Source organism: Quercus lobata, chromosome 4 (assembly GCF_001633185.2).
Source record: "Quercus lobata isolate SW786 chromosome 4, ValleyOak3.0 Primary Assembly, whole genome shotgun sequence".
Taxonomy (NCBI): domain Eukaryota; kingdom Viridiplantae; phylum Streptophyta; class Magnoliopsida; order Fagales; family Fagaceae; genus Quercus; species Quercus lobata.
Window position 1 is genome coordinate 64,432,133 of NC_044907.1, and position 23,950 is coordinate 64,456,082.

The 23,950-nt window shown below is 34.6% G+C and overlaps 3 protein-coding genes across 4 annotated transcripts; all 3 read left to right on the forward strand.

Annotated features, from left to right (window-relative positions):
* Window positions 1-379: 379 nt before the first annotated feature.
* Window positions 380-6,692, forward strand: LOC115983350 (F-box protein At3g07870-like). The gene is made up of 4 exons (XM_031105990.1): window positions 380-1,748; window positions 3,697-3,782; window positions 5,626-5,765; window positions 6,630-6,692. The coding sequence occupies exon 1, from the start codon at window positions 450-452 to the stop codon at window positions 1,716-1,718; it is 1,269 nt and encodes a 422-aa protein (XP_030961850.1). The 5' UTR covers window positions 380-449; the 3' UTR covers window positions 1,719-1,748; window positions 3,697-3,782; window positions 5,626-5,765; window positions 6,630-6,692.
* A 562-nt stretch (window positions 6,693-7,254) lies between these two features.
* Window positions 7,255-10,944, forward strand: LOC115983351 (F-box protein At3g07870-like). Of its 2 annotated transcripts, none has more exons than XM_031105992.1 (2): window positions 7,255-8,748; window positions 10,687-10,944. In XM_031105992.1, exon 1 carries the CDS (start codon window positions 7,458-7,460, stop codon window positions 8,721-8,723), a length of 1,266 nt encoding a protein of 421 aa, XP_030961852.1. In that variant the 5' UTR covers window positions 7,255-7,457; the 3' UTR covers window positions 8,724-8,748; window positions 10,687-10,944. The 2 variants fall into 2 exon arrangements, with proteins under 2 accessions (XP_030961852.1, XP_030961851.1); XM_031105991.1 differs by having other exon boundaries at window positions 7,256-8,753.
* A 4,432-nt stretch (window positions 10,945-15,376) lies between these two features.
* On the forward strand, window positions 15,377-22,005 carry LOC115983352 (F-box protein At3g07870-like). Its single transcript, XM_031105994.1, has 2 exons — window positions 15,377-16,892; window positions 21,784-22,005. Exon 1 carries the CDS (start codon window positions 15,606-15,608, stop codon window positions 16,644-16,646), a length of 1,041 nt encoding a protein of 346 aa, XP_030961854.1. The 5' UTR covers window positions 15,377-15,605; the 3' UTR covers window positions 16,647-16,892; window positions 21,784-22,005.
* Window positions 22,006-23,950: the final 1,945 nt, after the last annotated feature.

Genomic DNA, 23,950 nt, shown 5'->3' on the forward strand with positions numbered 1-23,950 from the left:
ACAATTGAAAAACTCACAATTGGATATGGTTGATTGAGATTAGTAGTAGCATGAGAAAGGAGTAGCAAAGAGAGAGCAAAAATATTGGCATGGCTAATTGAGAATAAAAATGGCTAAAATTTAAGGAGTAATTTAGGAGTTTCAATAAAATTTTCATTAAATCTAAATTCATTCCCTCCTATTCTTCCAAATTTAGGAGAACAAAAATTTGAGATTTTAATAGAAAAGGAGGGAATGAGTGTTTTCTTATAACAATTCTATTTCCTTCTACCTAAACTCACAAATAAGACAATAAATTTTCCATTTTCTACGTTAAAACTCCCACACAACATAATAAACTTTTTATTTCTTTCTATTCTCTCCTTGCAGTGCCTGTAGTGTCACTTTCTCTCTACTTTTTCTTTAAACCCTAAACCCCTTTTCTTTCTTTCTCTTTGAAGGTAGTAGCAATGTCTGACAACTTACCTGAAGTTTCGAAATCCATCACCGAAGAAGCAATGTGGGACTCTCTTCCTCATGAAATCCTAACCCAAGTTTTCCTACGCCTACCCATCAAATCCATCATCACTTGCACCTCTGTCTCCAAAACATGGAAACCCCTCATCCAAAACCCCTCTCTCATTTCCACTCATCTTCTCCACTCCTCCAACAACGACCTCCTCCTCTTCAGACTCTGCCCTAAGCCTCTCGCCAAAGCAGTCAAACAACGGGAACGAATCGGAGACGAAAAAGAAGTCTACGCTTTACATTGGGACGACAACACCAATTTCCATCAATACACCACCTTTGACGACTTCCCTTTCCATGGCCAAAGTGCTACTGGAGTATTCCGCGTGGTTGGTACTTGTAATGGCTTGATTTGCCTAGCTGATGATTTAAACACTTATGCTTATAATTTCATTCTCTGGAACCCTTGTGTTAAAAAATATGTGCAACTTCCTATCCCCAATTTCTCCTTCAGGACTACCGGTCCCTACACCGCGGCTGTTGGGTTTGGGTTTGATTCCAAAACCAATGACTATAAGGTCGTGAGGTTTGTCACTCCTGAGGATGATGACTTCGATGAGGGTAAATCTACTCCCAAGGTTGAGGTCTACTCACTTGCCACTGGGAAATGGAGAGTGGTTACTGCTCAATGTCCCAAATGTGCTGTTCGTGATACAATGTTGGTCTACCTACGCCTACAGGCTTTTGTCAATGGGGCTTTGCATTTGGTTTGTTACAAGACAACTCCAGAAATCAGATTTCTCCACTTTGTTTTGGTGTTTGATTTGGAGGATGAGGTCTTCCGCGAGATACCACTGCCTAAGCATTCCGATATGTTCTATTGGAAGTGGGTATCCATTTTGGCATATGGGAATTCCATTGCCGTGATCGAACCTGGGTATTCTGTTGACACTCTCGATATATGGGTGTTGAAAAACTATGCGGATGCATCATCATGGACCAAAATTATAAGTTTGGATGCTCAAGCGGCCCCACAGGACATACCAAGGCCACCTTCAGGTTTTTACAGAGTGAAAATACCTAGCCTAAAAGCTTTTAGAAAGAGTGGTGAGGCTATATTGGAAACATATAAAAAACGGCTTGTCTCGCGGAACCTTGAGACCCAAGAGGTTAAAGATCTTGGGATTACTGGATCTAAGTATAGTTTTGTTGATCCTTACATTGAGAGTCTAGTTTTGCTAGACAAACCCGACCTTGCAGTTACTTACTAAGGGAAAGAAAGAGGACCAACAAGAGGCAAGGTGCATTTTATTTTCATGGTTTTCCGTTTTGTTCTTCATATATACTTGGCATTCATTATAAGTTAGATATGATTTTAAATACTATAAATTCTTATTGTTGATCGATTACCTTAATTGAGTGGATTTATGTTTAGGATAGATAGCTTATCAAGGTTTTGCTTGCTGTCAATAGCGTGTATACTCAACTATCAAAAAACAAGGTGGCAACTTTTAGCATGTTTATTTATCAAGTGGTTGAAAATAAATGGACACTGAATTTCATGCTTCCTGCTACTAATAATTTACATTATATAGATAGATTTACTCAACTTTTTCTTTCTCGATAATGTTATGGTGACCTCTTTTAATTTCATGTTTTCAAATTGGCACTAAATGTTCTTCATGATCTCCTTGGATTATTAAAAGAATTTCTTAATATGTCAATTGTGATCTTATTATGCTAAAGATATTGTCATGCCAAGAGTCTTGTGACTCAACTGGTTGGCACCTCCTGGTATGTTCAAATCTCTCCTCCCTTGTTGTAAGTTGTAACTATTGAATTATCAAAAAAAAAGAAAGACAAGATATTGCTTGTACATTTTAAATCTTCTATCGCCTCATATGCCTATCTTCTTTCTGAAAAAGATACCCATATAACAATTTTCATGAACAAAGCAGCTCAGTAATGATTATTGTTTGCTTTGGGTGGTTAAGAATTGAAAAGGACTTGTTTTTAAACCTCATTTTGAAAACATGTTGATGGACAAATCAATCCTTGGTTCATAAGAGTGGTCTTTTACTGTAGTAATGAGATCTCTGGTCTGATACATATCAAAAAAAATCAATGAGATCTTTGATAATTTGTGATTGATGCTTGGCAAGAGATGGTGGTTCAATTTGTGGTTTTTGGATATTTATGGAGCATGCTAAGCTATAGTCATGTGAAACCTTTTTTATTTAGACATCCCTCTCATCCACCCCAACTTGGTGATGGTGAGCATGCTAACTTTTGCATCTAGTTTCTTTCACTGTTCCTCCATTTAGGTGGTTGTGCCCCTACTTTGTAACTTTTTCTGGTTTGGAAGCAGCAATAGGATGTAGTGATGCGAAACAACCTTTTTTTATTTAGACATCCCTCTCATCCACACCAACCTGGTGATGTTGAAATTCAATCCCGAAGAAATTTACCAAAAGGCTAAGCTATTACCTTTTTCTTTGTGATATGTATTGCTGAAATTTACTTTCATCTTAAAACATGTTAATGTTCTGTTTTTTCTTTTTTCTTTTTTCTTTTTATAGACAAGTTAATGTTCTGACTTTGTTCTTTAGGCCAAGGTTATGTTTAAGAGGAAGGTTAAATATTTCTCTTAAACAATCGAAGAATGAGGATATTGGTGGTATGGATAAAAAGAGTACAAGGGTGATCAATTTTTGTTGAGCAAGGGATAAAAGCCTGCATATAAGACACATTGAACACTTAGGGATGTATTTTAATTATTAAAAAAAAAAAAAAAAACCCTTAACTAACAACCAAGAATTTATTCATGAGAGGGTGTTGAAGGATGATAACAAACCTCAATTCAAACATGTGTTTTGTGGTTGTCTACTCGGCTTTGGCTTTACTTTGAAATTTTTCTTTTGGTAGTGCAATATTTCTATTCTCTAATTTTCTTTGGTAGCACAGTGTCTTCTCTTTACAATTGTCCTATGTTTAAGTAGCAAAATATCTTCTTACTATATATGGCCTGGGAATCTGCTTAGAACATTTACCTATGTCCCCCATTCACTTTGGTCCTCATGTTCATTTGGTAAAGGGTTGGAGTATTTCTTTATTTTTACATTTCGAAAAACCACAAATCTTGGTGTAGGTTTTTTTCCATAATGTTACAAAATTGATTAGTATATTTTTATCTTCTTATGGTATTAAATCACAAAAACGAATGCACTCACAGTTTTTAAATTCTTGCAGGACTTTGTGCAATCATGGATGTTGATGAGATGTACATAACAGACTTCAACTCAGAGAAAGAAAAGAGTCAACAAAGTCTTTTGATGGTGTGTGGTTATATAGCGTTGGCATTAGTTTATTATGTCAAAATAGATTGTAGTTAGAACTTTAAAGGAGTTTATTTTTTTAAACTAACTTGGGCTACACCACTCTTATGTTAGTATTTCTGGATGATTTGAAGTTTGGTTTCTGTGCATTTACAAAAATGATTAAGCACTATATTGTATGCCATGCGCATTATGTGTGTGTGTTAAATTTCTCCTTGCTTTACATCTATCCAATGGGTGTAAAGGTATCTATGGAAAAATTCTATAAATCTGTCTTTTAATCTTAGGATGTGTACATTTATGATGATAGGAAGGAGTGATGCATATTGCCACTGAGTTTGTCTAGTTTTGTATGTTGTGCAGTCAATACACAATCAAGTAAATAATGCGTACTGCCTTGTTAGTTGTAAACCATCTGATGCCTACTACAGGCTGTGTTTGTGTCTGATATTGTTTGTTTTGCTGCTGCGGGGTCCAATGTAGTGAGTTGCCTGTGCTACTATATTTGCTTGCTGCTGTTGTGTTAATTGGCCTGTTGCCTGTTATGCTTGCTTCATCTGTGTGTTGGTCAACTGCCTGTAGTGCAGTCTGCTGCCTCTGCGGTTCTATGTATTGTTGTATTCTATCTTATTTGCTATTTAGCAGTGTTAGCAGATCCTGAGATTTGAGTACTAGGATAGGTAATTGCATGTAATCTGTTTGGCTGATGCATATCAAGAGTGCATGTCATCAGTTAGTTATTGGTCCATCTTCATAACTAGCCAAATTAGATGTTATTAGTGATAGCAGATGCTAGCTGGTTGTTAGTTAGGGAAGTGGTTTGGGCAAATCTTGACTTGTACTCAACTAGCAAAAAAAAAAAAAAGCTCGAATCTGTCACTTCACTATTTCATTTGCACACACAATCAGGTTCTTAATACTAATATCCATGGCAAGGCTGTCGTGAAGCAATCAACTGTGATCAGTTTAAAAAATTTGAAATGTTTTAATGTTCATAAAGACACTAGGATTTTCTTATTTAGTTCAGCAGGGTGTGTGCATTGTTCCATGATTCTCTTTTTGTACTCTCCTTGCTTTTGACTTGTGCTCTCCAAAAATTTATGGACAGTCTTCTAAGCTATTCCGGAGGAGTTGGGAAAACCAATTGCTATGACTGAGAATTTCATTCAAAAAATTTTCTTCGCCCTCACAAACTAACGTCAATGGTATCTCTTTGCTTCTAAAAGATGTAACATTTTAAAAAGTTCACGTGACCTGGCTTTTTCTTTAATGCTCAGTAAGAACTTGATATTTCTAAACAAGACCAAAGCCCCCGCAGTGCCCCCTTCATACTACCACAATAATACTGTGTGAGAAAAAGTTGTAAGCAACAACGATTGTAGCCAAACCAAATAAAGGTAATTTTGTAACTCTTTTCTTGATTTCAAGTCCTACTTATGGTTGATTGCCTGTTTCAATTAAGTACTTGGATGTATTTTCTGTAATAAAAGAGGATGGTTACAGCTCTTCTTCTTCTCTTCCATGGTGTGAACCAGACCAAATAATTCAAATCCCTAGTACTGTGACTGTCAATCCTAAATTTACTATTTCCTAGGTGCTACACTTTAGGTTTCTCAATTAAATCAACCACATAGTTGATTGACCAATGACTTACATGGTTGAATTTATTCTCCTTTTAAATAAATAAAAAATGACATTATTTATTTTGCATTGATCATATAACTATATGCTTGAACTTAATTTGAAAACCTAAAGTACAATCTCCAAGTGTCTCTGGCTTTATTTTTTTTTTTTACTCATAAAAATGGCATCTGTCTAAGCCTTGGGCCTTTTCTGGGTGTAGATTGTCTATTGTGGCCCTTGGCCCCCCTTCAAAGCAGTCAAGGTATATATCCTTGATGCTGAAAATAGAAGAAGAAAGAGGAGGTATACTAAAAGCTTTAAATGCAGGACTTGACAGACATCAACATGCAATGACTAATGGTAAATTTTGGTTTCTCTAGTTCAATAATATAATTGTTTATTTAAAACTTAGGTACCAAGATGCAAGATGAACGATAGAGGTAAATTATAAACTGTCACCAGCTTCCAATTGAAATCTAAATTTGTATGCGTGGGTACTTTTTATTATTATTATTATTCAATATTCAAATCCAACTTTTCCTATCATCACTATATATATATATACACACACAAAATTTAGAACAAAAGCCCATTGAGTTCTATATCAAACGATAGCAGGCACCTTACAACAACCATCGTCAAATGTCGTACATTTAATGTAGCCATCACAATAGACAACTACCACAAACATGATAATGCTTAGCAATGTGCGTATGACTAAGATTTTTTGAAGCGGATTTCTTATGAGAACAAAGTCACTATTATGCTAATTGTCATACTAAAAAAGTCACAAGAAACTTGTAATTCACTAAGAATAATAAGAACCAGCTACTCATTAGCGTTTGGAAATGTAGGTGATTTAACATTTTATCCTTTGAGCACCTATCATGATAAATCTAAAAAAAAAAAAAAACCCCACAAACAATTACTTGAATGCCATCAGTAAATAACAATTACTTTAATCTACCATTGCTTTTTGTGCATTCATCTTGGACAAGAAAATAGTCCCTCTAGACTCCAAACACTTTGTGCATTGGAAGTACTAATAGTAAATAAATCACAATGCCACAACAACAAAATTGCATCCGTACATATTAATATAGATACGACATCATTTTTGGACTGAAGTTTAATATGCGATGATTTTAAAATAAAAATTAAAAATTATAATTTCTTTCTATTTGCTTATCTCTCTCTCTCTCTCTCTCTCTCTCTCTCTCTCAGCTTCTTTGATGAGCTAGCTAGGGATTTACTTCCGATCCCTAAAGACAACCAATATGATGCCAAAGACAACGAACTCCCATTAATGGTTGAATTGAATTTTTTTTGATGTTCTAATATACATGTCAATTTTCATGTTAATCAAATATTATTTATTATTTGATCCAAGAACATAATTTTTATGCATACAAAAACTTAAAATTTAAACATTTGATTGATGATTTAGCTATTAATATTTGATTTTCTTGAATTTTGAAAGTAATGAAGATATAATAAAAAAATATAATCTAATTATGGATTTGATAAAATTTATATCCAATAAAAATATATTAAGACAAGAGATTTGTCACAATTAATATTTAATATAAATATAGTGAGTGCAAGTTTTAGCTAAATTTTGTTTTGTATGTTGATAGTCTTTTTAATCTTCCATTGCTTTTCGTACATGCATCTTGGACAAGAAAATAACACCGTTAGACCTCAAGCATTTTGTGTATTGGAGATATCAATTTAATTATAAGGTCCTTAGCCCACAAGTGACAAGCCCACAAGTCCGCAACAACAAAATTGCAACCGTATTGATTCTTTAAAAAAAAAAAAAGCATCCATACATATAAATATGGATACGACATCGTTTTAGTACACAAGTTTACTATGCGTTGATTCTTTTCTAGGTTTCTCCCTCTCTCTGAGTCTCACTTTCACAGTTCCTCTGATGAGTTAGCTAGGGATTTAGCTCCAATCCAACCTGCCTGCTGGTCTACTCTCTCTTTCCTTTTACAGTTACTACTTCTTTAAACCCCTAATCTCTCACTTTTGAAGGTAGCAGCAATGTCAGACAACTCACCTGAAGTTTCGAAATCCTTAATCGAAGAAGCAATGTGGGCTTCTCTTCCTCCTGAACTCCTACCCCATATTCTCATACGCCTACCTGTCAAATCCATCATCAAGTTCACCTCCGTTTGCAAAACATGGAAATCCCTCATCCAAAACCCCACCTTCATTTCCAACCATCTCCACCACTTCTCCAACAACCTTCTTCTCTTCAGGCTCTGCCCTAAGCCTCTCGCCAAAGCAGTCAAAAAACGGAACCGAATCGGAGACGAAAAAGAAGTCTATGCTTTACATTGGGACGACAACACCAATTTCCATCAATACACCACCTTTGACGACTTCCCTTTCCATGGCCAAAGTGCTACTGGAGTATTCCGCGTGGTTGGTACTTGTAATGGCTTGATTTGCCTAGCTGATGATTTAAACACTTATGCTTATAATTTCATTCTCTGGAACCCTTGTGTTAAAAAATATGTGCAACTTCCTACCCCCAATTTCTCCTTCAGGACTACCGGTCCCTACACCGCGGCTGTTGGGTTTGGGTTTGATTCCAAAACCAATGACTATAAGGTCGTGAGGTTTGTCACTCCTGAGGATGATGACTTCGATGAGGGTAAATCTACTCCCAAGGTTGAGGTCTACTCACTTGCCACTGGGAAATGGAGAGTGGTTACTGCTCAATGTCCCAAATGTGCTGTTCGTGATACAATGTTGGTCTACCTACGCCTACAGGCTTTTGTCAATGGGGCTTTGCATTTGGTTTGTTACAAGACAACTCCAGAAATCAGATTTCTTCACTTTGTTTTGGCGTTTGATTTGGAGGATGAGGTCTTCCGTGAGATACCACTGCCTAAGCATTCCGATATGTTCTATTGGAAGTGGGTATCTATTTTGGCATATGGGAATTCCATTGCCGTGATCGAACCTGGGTATTCTGTTGACACTCTCGATATATGGGTGTTGAAAAACTATGCGGATGCGTCATCATGGACCAAAATTATAAGTTTGGATGCTCAAGCGCCCCCACAGGACATACCAAGGCCACCTTCAGGTTTTTACAGAGTGAAAATACCTAGCCTAAAAGCTTTTAGAAAGAGCGGTGAGGCTATATTGGAAACATATAAAAAACGGCTCGTCTCGCGGAACCTTGAGACCCAAGAGGTTAAAGATCTTGGGATTACTGGATCTAAGTATAGTTTTGTTGATCCTTACATTGAGAGTCTAGTTTTGCTAGACAAACCCGACCTTGCAGTTACTTACTAAGGGAAAGAAAGAGGACCAACAAGAGGCAAGGTGCATTTTATTTTCATGGTTTTCCGTTTTGTTCTTCATATATACTTGGCATTCATTATAAGTTAGATATGATTTTAAATACTATAAATTCTTATTGTTGATTGATTACCTTAATTGAGTGGATTTATGTTTAGGATAGATAGCTTATCAAGGTTTTGCTTGCTGTCAATAGCGTGTATACTCAACTATCAAAAAACAAAGTGGCAACTTTTAGCATGTTTATTTATCAAGTGGTTGAAAATAAATGGACACTGAATTTCATGCTTCCTGCCACTACTAATTTACATTATATAGATAGATTTACTCAACTTTTTCTTTCTCGATAATGTTATGGTGACCTCTTTTAATTTCATGTTTTCAAACTGGCACTAAATGTTCTTCATGATCTCCTTGGATTATTAAAAGAATTTCTTAATATGTCAATTGTGATCTAATTATGCTAAAGATATTGTCATGCCGAGAGTCTTGTGACTCAACTGGTTGGCACCTCCTGGTATGTTCAAATCTCTCCTCCCTTGTTGTAACTATTGAATTATCAAAAAAAAAAAAGACAAGATATTGCTTGTACATTTTAAATCTTCTATCGCCTCATATGCCTATCTTCTTTCTGAAAAAGATACCCATATAACAATTTTCATGAACAAAGCAGCTCAGCAATGATTATTGTTTGCTTTGGGTGGTTAAGAATTGAAAAGGACTTGTTTTTAAACCTCATTTTGAAAACATGTTGATGGACAAATCAATCCTTGGTTCATAAGAGTGGTCTTTTACTGTAGTAATGAGATCTCTGATCTGATACATATCAAAAAAAATCAATGAGATCTTTGATAATTTGTGATTGATGCTTGGCAAGAGATGGTGGTTCAATTTGTGGTTTTTGGATATTTATGGAGCATGCTAAGCTGTAGTCATGTGAAACCTTTTTTATTTAGACATCCCTCTCATCCACCCCAACTTGGTGATGGTGAGCATGCTAACTTTTGCATCTAGTTTCTTTCACTGTTCCTCCATTTAGGTGGTTGTGCCCCTACTTTGTAACTTTTTCTGGTTTGGAAGCAGCAATAGGATGTAGTGATGCGAAACAACCTTTTTTTATTTAGACATCCCTCTCATCCACACCAACCTGGTGATGTTGAAATTCAATCCCGAAGAAATTTACCAAAAGGCTAAGCTATCACCTTTTTCTTTGTGATATGTATTGCTGAAATTTACTTTCATCTTAAAACATGTTAATGTTCTGTTTTTTCTTTTTTCTTTTTATAGACAAGTTAATGTTCTGACTTTGTTCTTTAGGCCAAGGTTATGTTTAAGAGGAAGGTTAAATATTTCTCTTAAACAATCGAAGAATGAGGATATTGGTGGTATGGATAAAAAGAGTACAAGGGTGATCAATTTTTGTTGAGCAAGGGATAAAAGCCTGCATATAAGACACATTGAACACTTAGGGATGTATTTTAATTATTAAAAAAAAAAAAAAAAACCCTTAACTAACAACCAAGAATTTATTCATGAGAGGGTGTTGAAGGATGATAACAAACCTCAATTCAAACATGTGTTTTGTGGTTGTCTACTCGGCTTTGGCTTTACTTTGAAATTTTTCTTTTGGTAGTGCAATATTTCTATTCTCTAATTTTCTTTGGTAGCACAGTGTCTTCTCTTTACAATTGTCCTATGTTTAAGTAGCAAAATATCTTCTTACTATATATGGCCTGGGAATCTGCTTAGAACATTTACCTATGTCCCCCATTCACTTTGGTCCTCATGTTCATTTGGTAAAGGGTTGGAGTATTTCTTTATTTTTACATTTCGAAAAACCACAAATCTTGGTGTAGGTTTTTTTCCATAATGTTACAAAATTGATTAGTATATTTTTATCTTCTTATGGTGTTAAATCACAAAAACGAATGCACTCACAGTTTTTAAATTCTTGCAGGACTTTGTGCAATCATGGATGTTGATGAGCTGTACATAACAGACTTCAACTCAGAGAAAGAAAAGAGTCAACAAAGTCTTTTGATGGTGTGTGGTTATTTAGCGTTGGCATTAGTTTATTATGTCAAAATAGATTGTAGTTAGAACTTTAAAGGAGTTTATTTTGTTAAACTAACTTGGGCTACACCACTCTTATGTTAGTATTTCTGGATGATTTGAAGTTTGGTTTCTGTGCATTTACAAAAATGATTTAGCACTATATTGTATGCCATGCGCATTATGTGTGTGTGTTAAATTTCTCCTTGCTTTACATCTATCCAATGGGTGTAAAGGTATCTATGGAAAAATTCTATAAATCTGTCTTTTAATCTTAGGATGTGTACATTTATGATGATAGGAAGGAGTGATGCATATTGCCACTGAGTTTGTCTAGTTTTGTATGTTGTGCAGTCAATACACAATCAAGTAAATAATGCGTACTGCCTTGTTAGTTGTAAACCATCTGACGCCTACTATAGTCTGTGTTTGTGTCTGATATTGTTTGTTTTGCTGCTGCGGGGTCCAATGTAGTGAGTTGCCTGTGCTACTATATTTGCTTGCTGCTGTTGTGTTAATTGGCCTGTTGCCTGTTATGCTTGCTTCATCTGTGTGTTGGTCAACTGCCTGTAGTGCAGTCTGCTGCCTCTGCGGTTCTATGTATTGTTGTATTCTATCTTATTTGCTATTTAGCAGTGTTAGCAGATCCTGAGATTTGAGTACTAGGATAGGTAATTGCATGTAAACTGTTTGGCTGATGCATATCAAGAGTGCATGTCATCAGTTAGTTATTGGTCCATCTTCATAACTAGCCAAATTAGAGGTTATTAGTGATAGCATACTGTTAGATGCTAGCTGGTTGTTAGTTAGGGAAGTGGTTTGGGCAAATCTTGACTTGTACTCAACTAGCTCGAATCTGTCACTTCACTATTTCATTTGCACACACAATCAGGTTCTTAATACTAACATCCATGGCAAGGCTGTCGTGAAGCAATCACCTGTGATCGGTTTAAAAAATTTGAAATGTTTTAATGTTCATAAAGACACTAGGATTTTCTTATTTAGTTCAGTAGGGTGTGTGCATTGTTCCATGATTCTCTTTTTGTACTCTCATTGCTTTGACTTGTGCTCTCCAAAAATTTATGGACAGTCTTCTAAGCTATTCCGGAGGAGTTGGGAAAACCAATTGCTATGACTGAGAATTTCATTCAAAAAAGTTTTCTTCGCCCTCACAAACTAACATCAATGGTATCTCTTTGCTTCTAAAAGATGTAACATTTTTAAAAAGTTTACGTGACCTAGCTTTTTCTTTAATGCTCAGTAAGAACTCGATATTTCTAAACAAGACCAAAGCCCCCGCAGTGCCCCCTTCATACTACCACAATAATACTGTGTGTGAAAAAGTTGTAAGCAACAACGATTGTAGCCAAACCAAATAAAGGTAATTTTGTAACTTTTTTCTTGATTTCAAGTCCTACTTATGGTTGATTGCCTGTTTCAATTAAGTACTTGGATATATTTTCTGTAATAAAACCACTCAAAGAGAATGGTTACAGCTCTTCTTCTCTTCCAAGGTGTGAACCAGACCAAATAATTCAAATCCCTAGTACTGTGACTGTCGATCCTAAATCTACTATTTCCTAGGTGCTACACTTTAGGTTTCTCAATTAAATCAACCACATAGTTGATTGACCAATGACTTACATGGTTGAATTTATTCTCCTTTTAAATAAAAAAAATGACATTATTTATTTTGCATTGATCATATAACTATATGCTTGAACTTAATTTTAAATAAAAAAAATGACATTATTTATTTTGCATTGATCATATAACTATATGCTTGAACTTAATTTGAGAACCTAAAGTACAATCTCCAAGTGTCTCTGGCTTTATTTTTTTTTTACTCATAAAAATGGTATCTGCCTAAGCCTTGGGCCTTTTCTGGGTGTAGACTGTCTGTTGAGGCCCTTCGGCCCCCCTTCAAAGCAGTCAAGGTATATATCCTTGATGCTGAAAATAGAAGAAGAAAGAGGAGGTATACTAAAAGCTTTAAATGCAGGACTTGACAGGCATCAACATGCAATGACTAATGGTAAATTTTGGTTTCTCTAGTTCAATAATATAATTGTTTATTTAAAACTTAGGTACCAAAATGAACGAATGAGGTAAATTATAAACTGTCACCAGCTTCCAATTGAAATCTAAATTTGTATGCGTGGGTGCTTTTTTTTTATTTATTATTCAATATTCAAATCCAACTTTCCCTATCATCACTCTATATATATATATATATATATATATATATAGAAAATTTAGAACAAAAGCCCATTGAGTTCTATATCAAACGATAGCGGGCACCTTATAACTATGGTTTTCAGAACCGGACCGGACCAGGAGGTCAGACCGTGAAAACCCGGATGAAAACTGATTTTTTAAGCCTAAAGAACCAGATTTTTTGTTAATTCCGTGAACTCCTAAAACCGGGGTTGGACCGTACGAACCAGTGAGAACCGTGCGGTCCAACCCCTTAGCAATTTTTTTTTTAAACAACTTAACACAATTTTATTCTACTTAATTAAATTATGCATCTCTTACAAGGAATAAAAAAAATTTAACTAAAATCCTTCAAAGATATTCAACTTTACTTCAAAAATTAATCATAAATTTTAATGTTTTCATGGTTATTATTTTATTTTATTAACTTTCTTATTTAATTATTAAATATATGCTTAAAAATCATTAAATTTCCCTCACACATATAGATATATTGTCAATTTTGCTAGTTTTACAAATTTAATATCTATATTTAGGCTTTAATTAATTATTAAATTAATTATGATGTCATCACGGTTCGACCTCAAAAACCTTGAACCTCTCCCTTTTACGGTTCAATGAACGGTCCAGATCTGAAAACCTTACTTACAACAATCATCGTCAAATGTAGTACATTTAATGTAGCCATCACAATAGACAACTACCACAAACATGATAATGCTTAGCAATGTGCATATGGCTTTAAGACTTTTTGAAGCGGATTTCTGATGAGAACAAAGTCACTATTATGCTAATTGTCATACTAAAAAAATCACAGGAAACTTGTAATTCACTAAGAATAATAAGAACCAGCTACTCATTAGTGTTTGGAAATGTAGGTGGTTTAACATTTTATCCTTTGAGCAGCTATCATGATAAATCTAAAAAAAAAAAACCCTCCACAGACAATTACTTGAATGCCGTCAGTAAATAACAATTACTTTAATCTACCATTACTTTTTGTACATTCATCTTGGACAAGAAAATAGTCCCTCTAGACTCCAAGCACTTTGTGCATTGGAAGTGCCAAGAGTAAATAAATCACAATGCCACAACAACAAAATTGCATCCGTACATATTAATATAGATACGACATCATTTTTGAACTCAAGTTTAATATGCGTTGATTTAAAAAAAAAAATAATAATTTCTTTTTATTTGCTTATATCTTGATTTTTTTTTTCTCTCTTAGTCTTACTTTCACAGCTTCTTTGATGAGCTAGCTAGGGATTTACTTCCGATCCCTAAAGACAACCAATATGATGCCAAAGACAACGAACTCCCACTAAAAGATTAACATGATTACATATTTTGAAAATCTAATAGTTGAATTGAATTTTTTTGATGTTCTAATATACATGTCAATTTTCATGTTAATCAAATATTATTTACTATTTGATCCAAGAACATAATTTTTATGCATACAAAAACTTAAAATTTAAACATTTGATTGATGACTTAGCTATTAATATTTGATTTTCTTGAATTTTGCAAGCAATGAAGATATACTAAGAAAATATAATTTAATGATGGATTTGACAAAATTCATATCCAATATAAATATATTAAGACAGGGGATTTGTCATAATTCATATCTAATATAAATATATTGAGTGCAAGTTTTAGCTAAATTTTGTTTTGTATGTTGATAGTCTTTTTAATCTTCTATTGCTTTTCGTACATGCATCTTGTACAAGAAAATAACACCTCTAGACCTCAAGCATTTTGTGTATTGGAGATGTCAATTTAGTTATAAGGTCCTTTGGCAACTGTACTTAAATTTTATAGTGTTAAATCTAATCTTTTCACTGGATCAAGAAAATAATTGAAAGCAAGTTAAGTTAGAAAATTATAATGCTTTACCATATTAAACCTTAAACAAAAAGGAATACAATGAATTACTCCTTGATTATTGGTGATCAGGAACGGTGTGGGAGTGAGTCTAGTGACTAGTGAGGAATGATCGGATGAGAAACAAAATAAAATTACAGAAATATCAGAATCTAAATCTTCTTGTCCCACTGTTTTTGCTTCACTCTATGCTCCATCAATAAAAACTTGCTGCATGTTCACCTAACTAATTAAATACTACTACAATTATTGACTTATTAATACTACCATTATTAATTAATAGTAGTAATTAATTAATTAGATAAATATGTAACAAATTTTTATTGATAAAGTATAGAATGAATCATAAAAAGTAGAACAGAAAATTTAGACTCAATAGATCACGGCACAAATCGCAATGCCACAAGTGACAAGCCCATAAGTCCGCAACAACAAAATTGCATCCGTATTGATTCTTAAAAAAAAAAGGGCATCCATACATATTAATATGGATAAGACATCGTTTTAGTACACAAGTTTACTATGCCATGCGTTGATTCTTTTCTAGGTTTCTCCCTCTCTCTGAGTCTCATCACTTTCACAGCTCCTCTGATGAGTTAGCTAGGGATTTAGCTCCGATCCAACCCGCCTGGTGGTCTACTCACTCTCACTCTCTCTTTCCTTTTACAGTTACTACTTCTTTAAACCCCTAATCTCTCTCTTTTGAAGGTAGCAGCAATGACAGACAACTTAGCTGAAGTTTCGAAATCCATCACCGAAGAAGCAATGTGGGACTCTCTTCCTCATGAAATCCTAACCCACGTTTTCCTACGCCTACCCATCAAATCCATCATCACTTGCACCTCTGTCTCCAAAACATGGAAATCCCTCATCCGAAACCCCTCTTTCATTTCCACTCATCTTCTCCACTCCTCCAACAACCTCCTCCTCTTCAGACTCCGCCCTGAGCCTCTCGCCAAAGCAGTCAAACAATTGAAACGAATCGGAGACGAAAAAGAAGTCTACGCTTTACATTGGGACGACAATACTAATTTCCATCAATACACCACCTTTGACGACTTCCCTTTCCATGGCCAAAGTGGTACTGAAGTATTCCGCGTGGTTGGTACTTGTAATGGCTTGATTTGCCTAGCTGATGATTTATTATACACTTATGCTTATAATTTCATTCTCTGGAACCCTTGTGTTAAAAAATACGTGCGACTTCCTCACCCCAATTTCTCCTTCATGACTACCGGTCCCTACACCACGGCTGTTGGGTTTGGGTTTGATTCCAAAACCAATGACTATAAGGTGGTCAGGTTTGTCGCACCTGAGGATGGCGACTTCGAAGAGGGTGAATTTCTACCCAAGGTTGAGGTCTACTCACTTGCCACTGGGAAATGGAGAGTGGTTACTGCTCAATGTCCCAAATGTGCTGTTCGTGATGCAATGTTGGTCTGCCAACGCCTACAGGCTTTTGTCAATGGGGCTTTGCATTTGGTCTGTTACAAGAGAACTCAAGAAATCAGATTTCTCTACTTTGTTTTGGTGTTTGATTTGGAGGATGAGGTCTTCCGTGAGATACCGCTGCCTAAGCATTCCGATTCCAATATGTTCTATTGGAACTGGGTATCTATTTTGGCATATGGGAATTCCATTGCGCTGCTTGAACCTGGGTATCTTCTTCACATTCTCGATATATGGGTGTTGAAAAACTATGCAGATGCGTCATCATGGACCAAAATTATAAGTTTGGATGCTCAAGCGCCTCCATAGGACATATCGGAAGCTTGGGCAAAACCTTGGGCAATAGCTTTTAGGAAGAGTGGCGAGGTTATATTGGAAACATATGAAAAAAGGCTTGTCTCGCGAAACCTTGAGACCCAAGAGGTTAAATACCTTGGGATTACTGGATCTAAGTTTAGTTTTGTTGATCCTTATGTTGAGAGTCTAGTTTTGCTAGACAAACCCGACCTTGCAGTTACTTACTAAGGGAAAGTAAGAGGAACAACAAGAGGCAAGGTGCATTTTATTTTCATGCTTATTTTTATAGTTTTCCGTTTTGTTCTTCATATATACTTGGCATTCATTATGAGTTAGAGATGAATATATTGCTCATTGATTACCTTAATTGAGTTGATTTATATTTATGATAGATAGCCTATCAAGGTCGTGCTTGCTGTCAATAGCATGTATACTCAACTATGAAAAAACCAAGTTGTTTGTGTTGATTATCAACTTTTAGCACGTTTATTTACTAAGTGGTTGAAAATAAATGGGACTGTGAATTTCATGTTTCTTGCCACTTATAATTTATATTATATAATAGATAGATCTACTCAACTTTTTCTTTCTTGATAATGTTCCGGTGACCTCTTTTAACTTCATGTTTTCACAATTGCATTAAATGTTCTTCATGATCTCCTTGGATTATTAAAAATGTATTATTAATACATTTTTCTTAATCTGTCAATTGTGATCATAGTATGCTAAAGATATTGCTTGTACATTTTAATTGCCTCATATGCTATTCTTCTTACTGAAAGGATTCCTGGAGCACCATATTCATGGGCAAAGTAACTCATCAATAATTATTTCTTGCTTTGGGTGATTAAGAATTGAAAATAACTTGTTTACAAACCTCTTTTTGAACTTATTTTGTTATCACTTTTTCCTTAGCATCGTTTGAATATTTTTATCCCAATAAAGTGGTTATGCTTAGATGTATTTTTTTGTTGACTCCATTTTATTCCATTGTTCATCTTTTTCCCTCTTTTAATATTTTGTGAATGAGTTACTATATTTTTTTACACAATTGTTTAAAGTAGAAGTAAAAACCAACTAGTATAGACCCTTATGCAAGAATTGGGGTTTCACATTGGCTTTAATGGGATGTAGTTCAATGTCTTTGTAAGTATGGTAGTTTTAATGGGATATTTTTTCTTTGTCAGAATATCGTCTCAAACTTACAAGAGTTGGCTACTACTGTTTCTATAAATGTGTTTAAGCACTCATGTTTGGTAATTGGTTTTGCCCCTGTTGTAGCTTACTAATGAATATATTCACTTATTTGGAATGGAAAATCCTAGAAGTTCCTTGATAGTTAGCATCTTTTTAGCCTTTTAATTTTATGTAATTGTACACGTGTTGGTGGACAAATCAATCCTTGATTCATAAGAGTGATTTATTAATGTAGCAGTGAGGTTGGTGTCAAAAATCAAAAGTTACAACCCCCCAAAATTTAGGTTGTTGTTTTCCTATTGCATAAGACTTCTTGTTTTGCCTGTTTGGGTGGTTGTTTCTCTGCTATGTAACTTTTGCTGATTTGGATGCAGCAACAGGCTGTAGACTTTAGAAGCATTTCCCTATAGTCATTCCTCTCACCCCATACCAACCTGGTGAAGGTGAATCTCAATCCATAATCGTAACACCACTCCCAAAAAAAAAAAAAAAAAAAAAAAAAAAAAAAAAAAAAGGCTCCCAAGAAGCTAAGTTGGAAACATTTTCTCAATGATTTATAATGTTGAAAATAATTTCATCTTATACAGTTGATGACATTTATTTTATTTTTGTTGTTGCTTTTACTAAGAATTTTGTATATATATATATATATATATTTTTGATAAGTAATAAATTTTATTGATATAAAAAAGGGACACCCTAGTATGTAGGGAGTGTACTAGGGGTCAACAAAAATTACAAGAATCAAGAAAGGAAGAGAATGATTGGTTTCACAAAGTAGCCAACCAATCAAATAAAGTCCTAAAGAAAAAAAGCTTGAGGTCTGGTATGGATCTCTCATTATCTTCAAAACACCTACTATTCATTTCCCTCCAAAGACACCACATTAAACAATGGGGAACAATTAACCATATATGACCATTTCTATGACAACCAAATCTGCCTTGTCAGCAAGCTAGAAGTCCCACAACAGACTGTGGCATAACCCAGCTTACTCCAAATAAACCCAAAAACATAGACCATAAATCCATAGCAACCGGACAGTGAGGAAATAGATGGTCAAGAGAGTTGGAGAGAGTAAGAATTTTGTATATTTCTACTCTCTTAGTTTCTTCTGGAACACATGTCTTCTCTTTATGATCGCCCTTTGCTATTTTGCTAGATTTCTTATTATTAAATAATTGCTGGCTTTGGAACCTGCTTAGATCATTTACCCTGGTCCCTGATCCCCCTTGGTACACTTGTTTTTGTGGTAAAGGTTTGGAGTGTTTCTTAATATGTACCTAGAAAACCTTCAAGTATCGGCGTAGATTTTTTCCATATGATACTCCACTAATTTGTGTTATTTTATCTCCTTTTTCTTTTAGCATAAATCAATAAATGTCCGATTACTTATTAAAAAATAAATCTACTTCTGCTATAAGATCTCAAACAATCATGGTTGGTAATGAGCTATGGATAAGTAATAGACATTATCTCAGCTAAAGAAAAGATTCAACAAAACTTTTTGTTGGAGTTTATTTTCTTATTATTGGCTTGATTTTATTTTGTGAAATTGTGTTGTAGTTTTTATAATGTTAAACTCCATTTTGTTTACACCATTCTTAGCATTTCTGGATGATTTGCAATTTGGTTTCAGTGTGCTTACAAAAATGATGGAGTGCTTAATTGTCTCTGCCATGCTTCATGCTTGCATTGGGATAAAGATGCTTGCCAATGCTCTTTGTGTGTGTGTATTGTATTTGACTTGAAAACATTTGGTTACTAAGGTTTCTATAATTCTGGAAGTTGATAGGTTGTTAGCATCTTTCTAGCCTTTTATTTTTCGGTAGTTGAAAACATGTTGATCGACAAATCAATCCTTGGTTCATAAGAGTGATTTCTGACTGTAGCAATGAGATATGTGATAATATATGATTGTTGCTTTGCAAGAGATTGGTTTTTGGATATATGATTGTTGCTTTGCATCTAGCTCATTTCACCATTCCCCCATTTAGGTACTTGTGCCTCTACTTTGAAACTTTTCCTGGTTCGGAGGCAGCAATAGGCTGTAGTCATGCGAAGCCTTTTTTATTTAGACATCCCTCTCATCCACACTAACCTGGTGATGGTGGAATTCAATACCAAAAGAATTTACCAAAAAGCTAAGCTAGCACCTTTTTCTTTGTGATATGTTTTGCTGAAATTTATTTTCATCTCATACCAAGTTAATGTTTAGTTTTTTATTTTATTACTAAAACAAGTTAATGTTCTTAGTTTGTTATTTAGTTCAAAGTTATGTCTTAGAGGAGGGATAAATATTTCCCTTAAGAATGAAGATATTGGTGTTATAAACATAAAGAGTATATGGGTGATCAACTATTGTTGAGTAAGGGGCACTAGCCTGCACATAAGACACATTCAACACTTGGCCAATTTAGGTGGTCGTTTCCCTGCTGCATTATGTTTCATGTTTCACCTGTTTTGGTGGTTGTTTCTGTGCGATGTAACTTTTCCTGATTTGGTGGCAGCAACAGGCTGTGTGATGTTTCACCTTTCCTTATAGTCCTTCCTCTAACCCCACACTAATCTTGTGAAGGTGAAACTCAATCCATAATCCAAACACAACTCCCAAAAAAAAAAAAAAATCTGTCAAGAAGCTAAGTTGGAAACTATTCTCAATGATTTTTAATACTGAAAATTATTTCATCTTATATAGTTAATGACATATTTTGTATTTGTGTTGTTTCTTTTACAAAGAATTTTGTATATTTCTACTCTCTTAGTTTCTTTTGGAACACACGTCTTCTATTTATGATTGCCCTTTGTTATTTTGCAAAATTTCTTGTTACTTCTAAAAAGACTCAAAAAGAATTGAAAATGACTATTGCTTGCTTGCTTTGTGGGGTTAAGAACTGAAAATGACAGTTCCTTAAAAAAAAAAAAAAAAAAAAAAAAGACTTGTTTATAGACCTCTTTTTGAAAACATGTTGATGGACAAATCAATCCTTGGTTCATATCAAAAGAATGCAATGAGATCTGTGATAATTGTGATTGTTTCTTGGCAAGAGATGGTGGTACTGTTTGTGGTTTTTGGATATATTTTTCTTATTATGGAGTATGCTAACATTTGCATCTAGTTTTTTTCATTGTTTCCCCATTTAGGTGGTGGTGCATCTACTTTGTAACTTTTCCTGGTTTGGAGGCAGTAATAGGCTGTAGTCTTGTGAAGCCTTTTTTTATTTAGACATCCCTCTCATCCATACCAATTAACTTGGTGATGGTAAAATTCAATCCCGAAATTTTTTTACCAAAAAGCTAAGCTAGCACCTTTTTCTCTGTGATATTATTGCTGAAATTTATTTTCATCTTAAAACAAGTTAATGTTCTTTTTTTTTCTTTTTCTTTTTCTCTATTATAAACAATTTAATGTTCTTTGTTTGTTCTTTAGGTCAAATTTACGTTTTAGAGGACGGTTAAAATTTTCTCTTAAACAATTTAAGAATGAGGGTGATATGAATGAAAAGAATATATGGGGTGATCAATTATTGTTGAGCAAGGGACAGCAGCCTAAACATAAGACACATTAGAGATGTATTTTTTTTAATCGAAAAAAACCCTTAACTAACAACCAGGGATGTAATTATGAATGTGTGTCAAGGGATGATACAAACTTGGACTCAAATACGTGTTTTGTGGTGGTCTAGTTGGCTTTGGCTTTACTTTGAAATGTTTGTTTTGGTTGTGCGATATATCTATTCTCTGATTTTCTTTGAGAGCACGGTATCTTCTTATTATATAATTTCTGGCTTGGTAACCTGCTTAAAACATTTACCTCGGTCCCCCATTCACCTTGGTGGACATGTTCATTTGGTAAAGGCTTGGAGTATTTCTTAATTTCATTCTGAAAACCCACAAATCTCGGTGTAGGATTTTTCTACATTGTTACTAAACTGATTTTAAATTCTTGCAGGACGTTGAGGAATCATGGAAGCTGATGAGCTGTACATAAGTAACAAACTTTAACTCAGTGAAAGAAAAGAGTCAACAAAGTTTCTTGGTGTTGTGTAATTAGTGTTGGCATTAGTTATTATGTCAAAATGGATTGTAGTTATAACTTTAGAGGAGTTTATTTTGTTAAACTAATTTGGGCTACACCACTCTTATGTTAGTTTTTCCGGATGATGTGAAGTTTTGTTTCAACGTGTTTACAAAAATGGTAAAGCACTATATTGTCTGCCATGCTTTCATTGTGTGTGTGTTAAATTTCTCCTTTTTCAGTGATTAGATAGCAGCTACATCTATTCAATGGGTGTAAAGGTATCTATGGAAAAATTCTATAAATCTGTCTTTTAGTTTTAGGATATGTACATTTAAGATGATAGTAAGGATTGATTACATGTTACACCCAAAAGCTGAGCAACTGCTGTCTGAGCTGCCCTGGGTGAATCGAAATACCAAATAGTGAGGTTTCTTTTGTTGAGAAGAATTAAGTGTTTGATTGTTGCTGATGGTGAATACTTCAGATGGATATGTGAGTAGGTTGTTCTGGTTGGCTATCCACACACTTGTCCCTGGGGTCGTCTTGTACCATATGCCCAAATAACTGCTCTTGTTTCCTAAAGAGAAGAAGCCTAGTTTAAAAACTTGGCCTGAGGAAGCAAAGTTTGGACACCTCTAATCGATTGCCTGGGACTATGGTGTCAAGTGTATCTGCAATGCTGAATTTCAAGAAAGTTGAGAAAGCAATGAGACAATAAAAGAGAGTAGGAAGAGCAGGTATCTCCATTAACAATCCCCTTCTTATTTGGTTGAATGAAAGAACCTTATTCAGTCCGAATTATAAAAGTAGTTTAACTGCTGCTTCCAGCTGAGAACAAAAATATTAGCACTTGGCAACTGCAAGGTAATAGAATTGCGTGAACAAGGACTTAAATTTACATAGTCTATTAGCTCTTTCATAACAATTTTAGAAACAAAGATTTGTTATTGGAGGACTTAAATGGGTTGTAAATTCAAGTCTAATGTAGTTGTGAATGGTGATGATATTAGAGTAATGCGGATGATATTCATCAATAACTTTATATTTCTAACAGCACTTTCTATTTTTTTTCTAACATTTGCAGTCCGAATTCAAATTTGTAAGTTCACTACTGCCTCATTTGTTTCTCAAGAGAAAAAATAAAGCTACTACCTTCTTATTTCATTGCATTGTACACCCTTCTTAACAATAAACCTCATCAGCAATTGAATAATTAATTTATAGTGTCAGCTTGTTGATAATTAATCTTTATTAAGAAAAAAAGACCAATGGCGCATAGGATTGTATGTTGCATCGTATGAACTCCTAATCCAGTAGGAATAGGATTTAAAAGCTAAAAGATAAAAATAAAAATTAAGATAGCATATACCAAACCAAAATCACATCATCTAGTATTAATCATCTTCATTTGTTAGCTCTAATCTTTCCATAGGCACAGAGTTACAATCCCACACATATCCAAAGGACCATAAAAAAAAAATGTGGATTTTCTTATCAGGTTCTATGGGCGCAGTTTTTTTTTTTTTTTTTTTGAGAAGTATGGGCGCAGTTAATCTTTGATCTTGGAGGGGGAAAATTTGTAGGCCCAAAAGTATTGGGCTAGTACAAATACCACAAGCCCAAAGCCTATCTCAGCCTGACTGATCCAATACTGCAAATTTCAGGTAACCTCTACATATTTTATCGAGCCCAAAGTTGTCAAACCAAGAAAATTGGTAACCAAGTTTTAGCCTTTTAGGCATAGTCACTAGACATTTTTAAGTTGGTTTGCCCCTGGAAATTAACATAAATGTTATCGGTTTTTTGTCTAATAGAGGGGATCCATTTACTGATTCAGATTTATTTTTATCACGAATCTTAAATATGTAACATTCAAAAAATATATAAGTTACCAAGTTTTCTCTTCTCTTAAGTGCTTAGCAAGAGATTGATATTTCTAAACAGGACTAAAGCCCCTCGTTCTAATTTTACTTGCTGTGTAGAAAAGTTGTTAGTAATAGTGATTACAACCAAACCAAATAAAGGTTATTTTGTCTTTGTGAGGGGGTGGGTTGTGCTAGTGGTATTGGGCTGCCTCCTACTACACTAAGCCCAAGTT

Coding starts and splice junctions, on each gene's coding strand:
- LOC115983351 (XM_031105992.1), top strand. CDS start 7,458: ATGTCAGACAACTCACCTGAAGTTTCGAAATCCTTAATCGAAGAAGCA.
- LOC115983350 (XM_031105990.1), top strand. CDS start 450: ATGTCTGACAACTTACCTGAAGTTTCGAAATCCATCACCGAAGAAGCA.
- LOC115983352 (XM_031105994.1), top strand. CDS start 15,606: ATGACAGACAACTTAGCTGAAGTTTCGAAATCCATCACCGAAGAAGCA.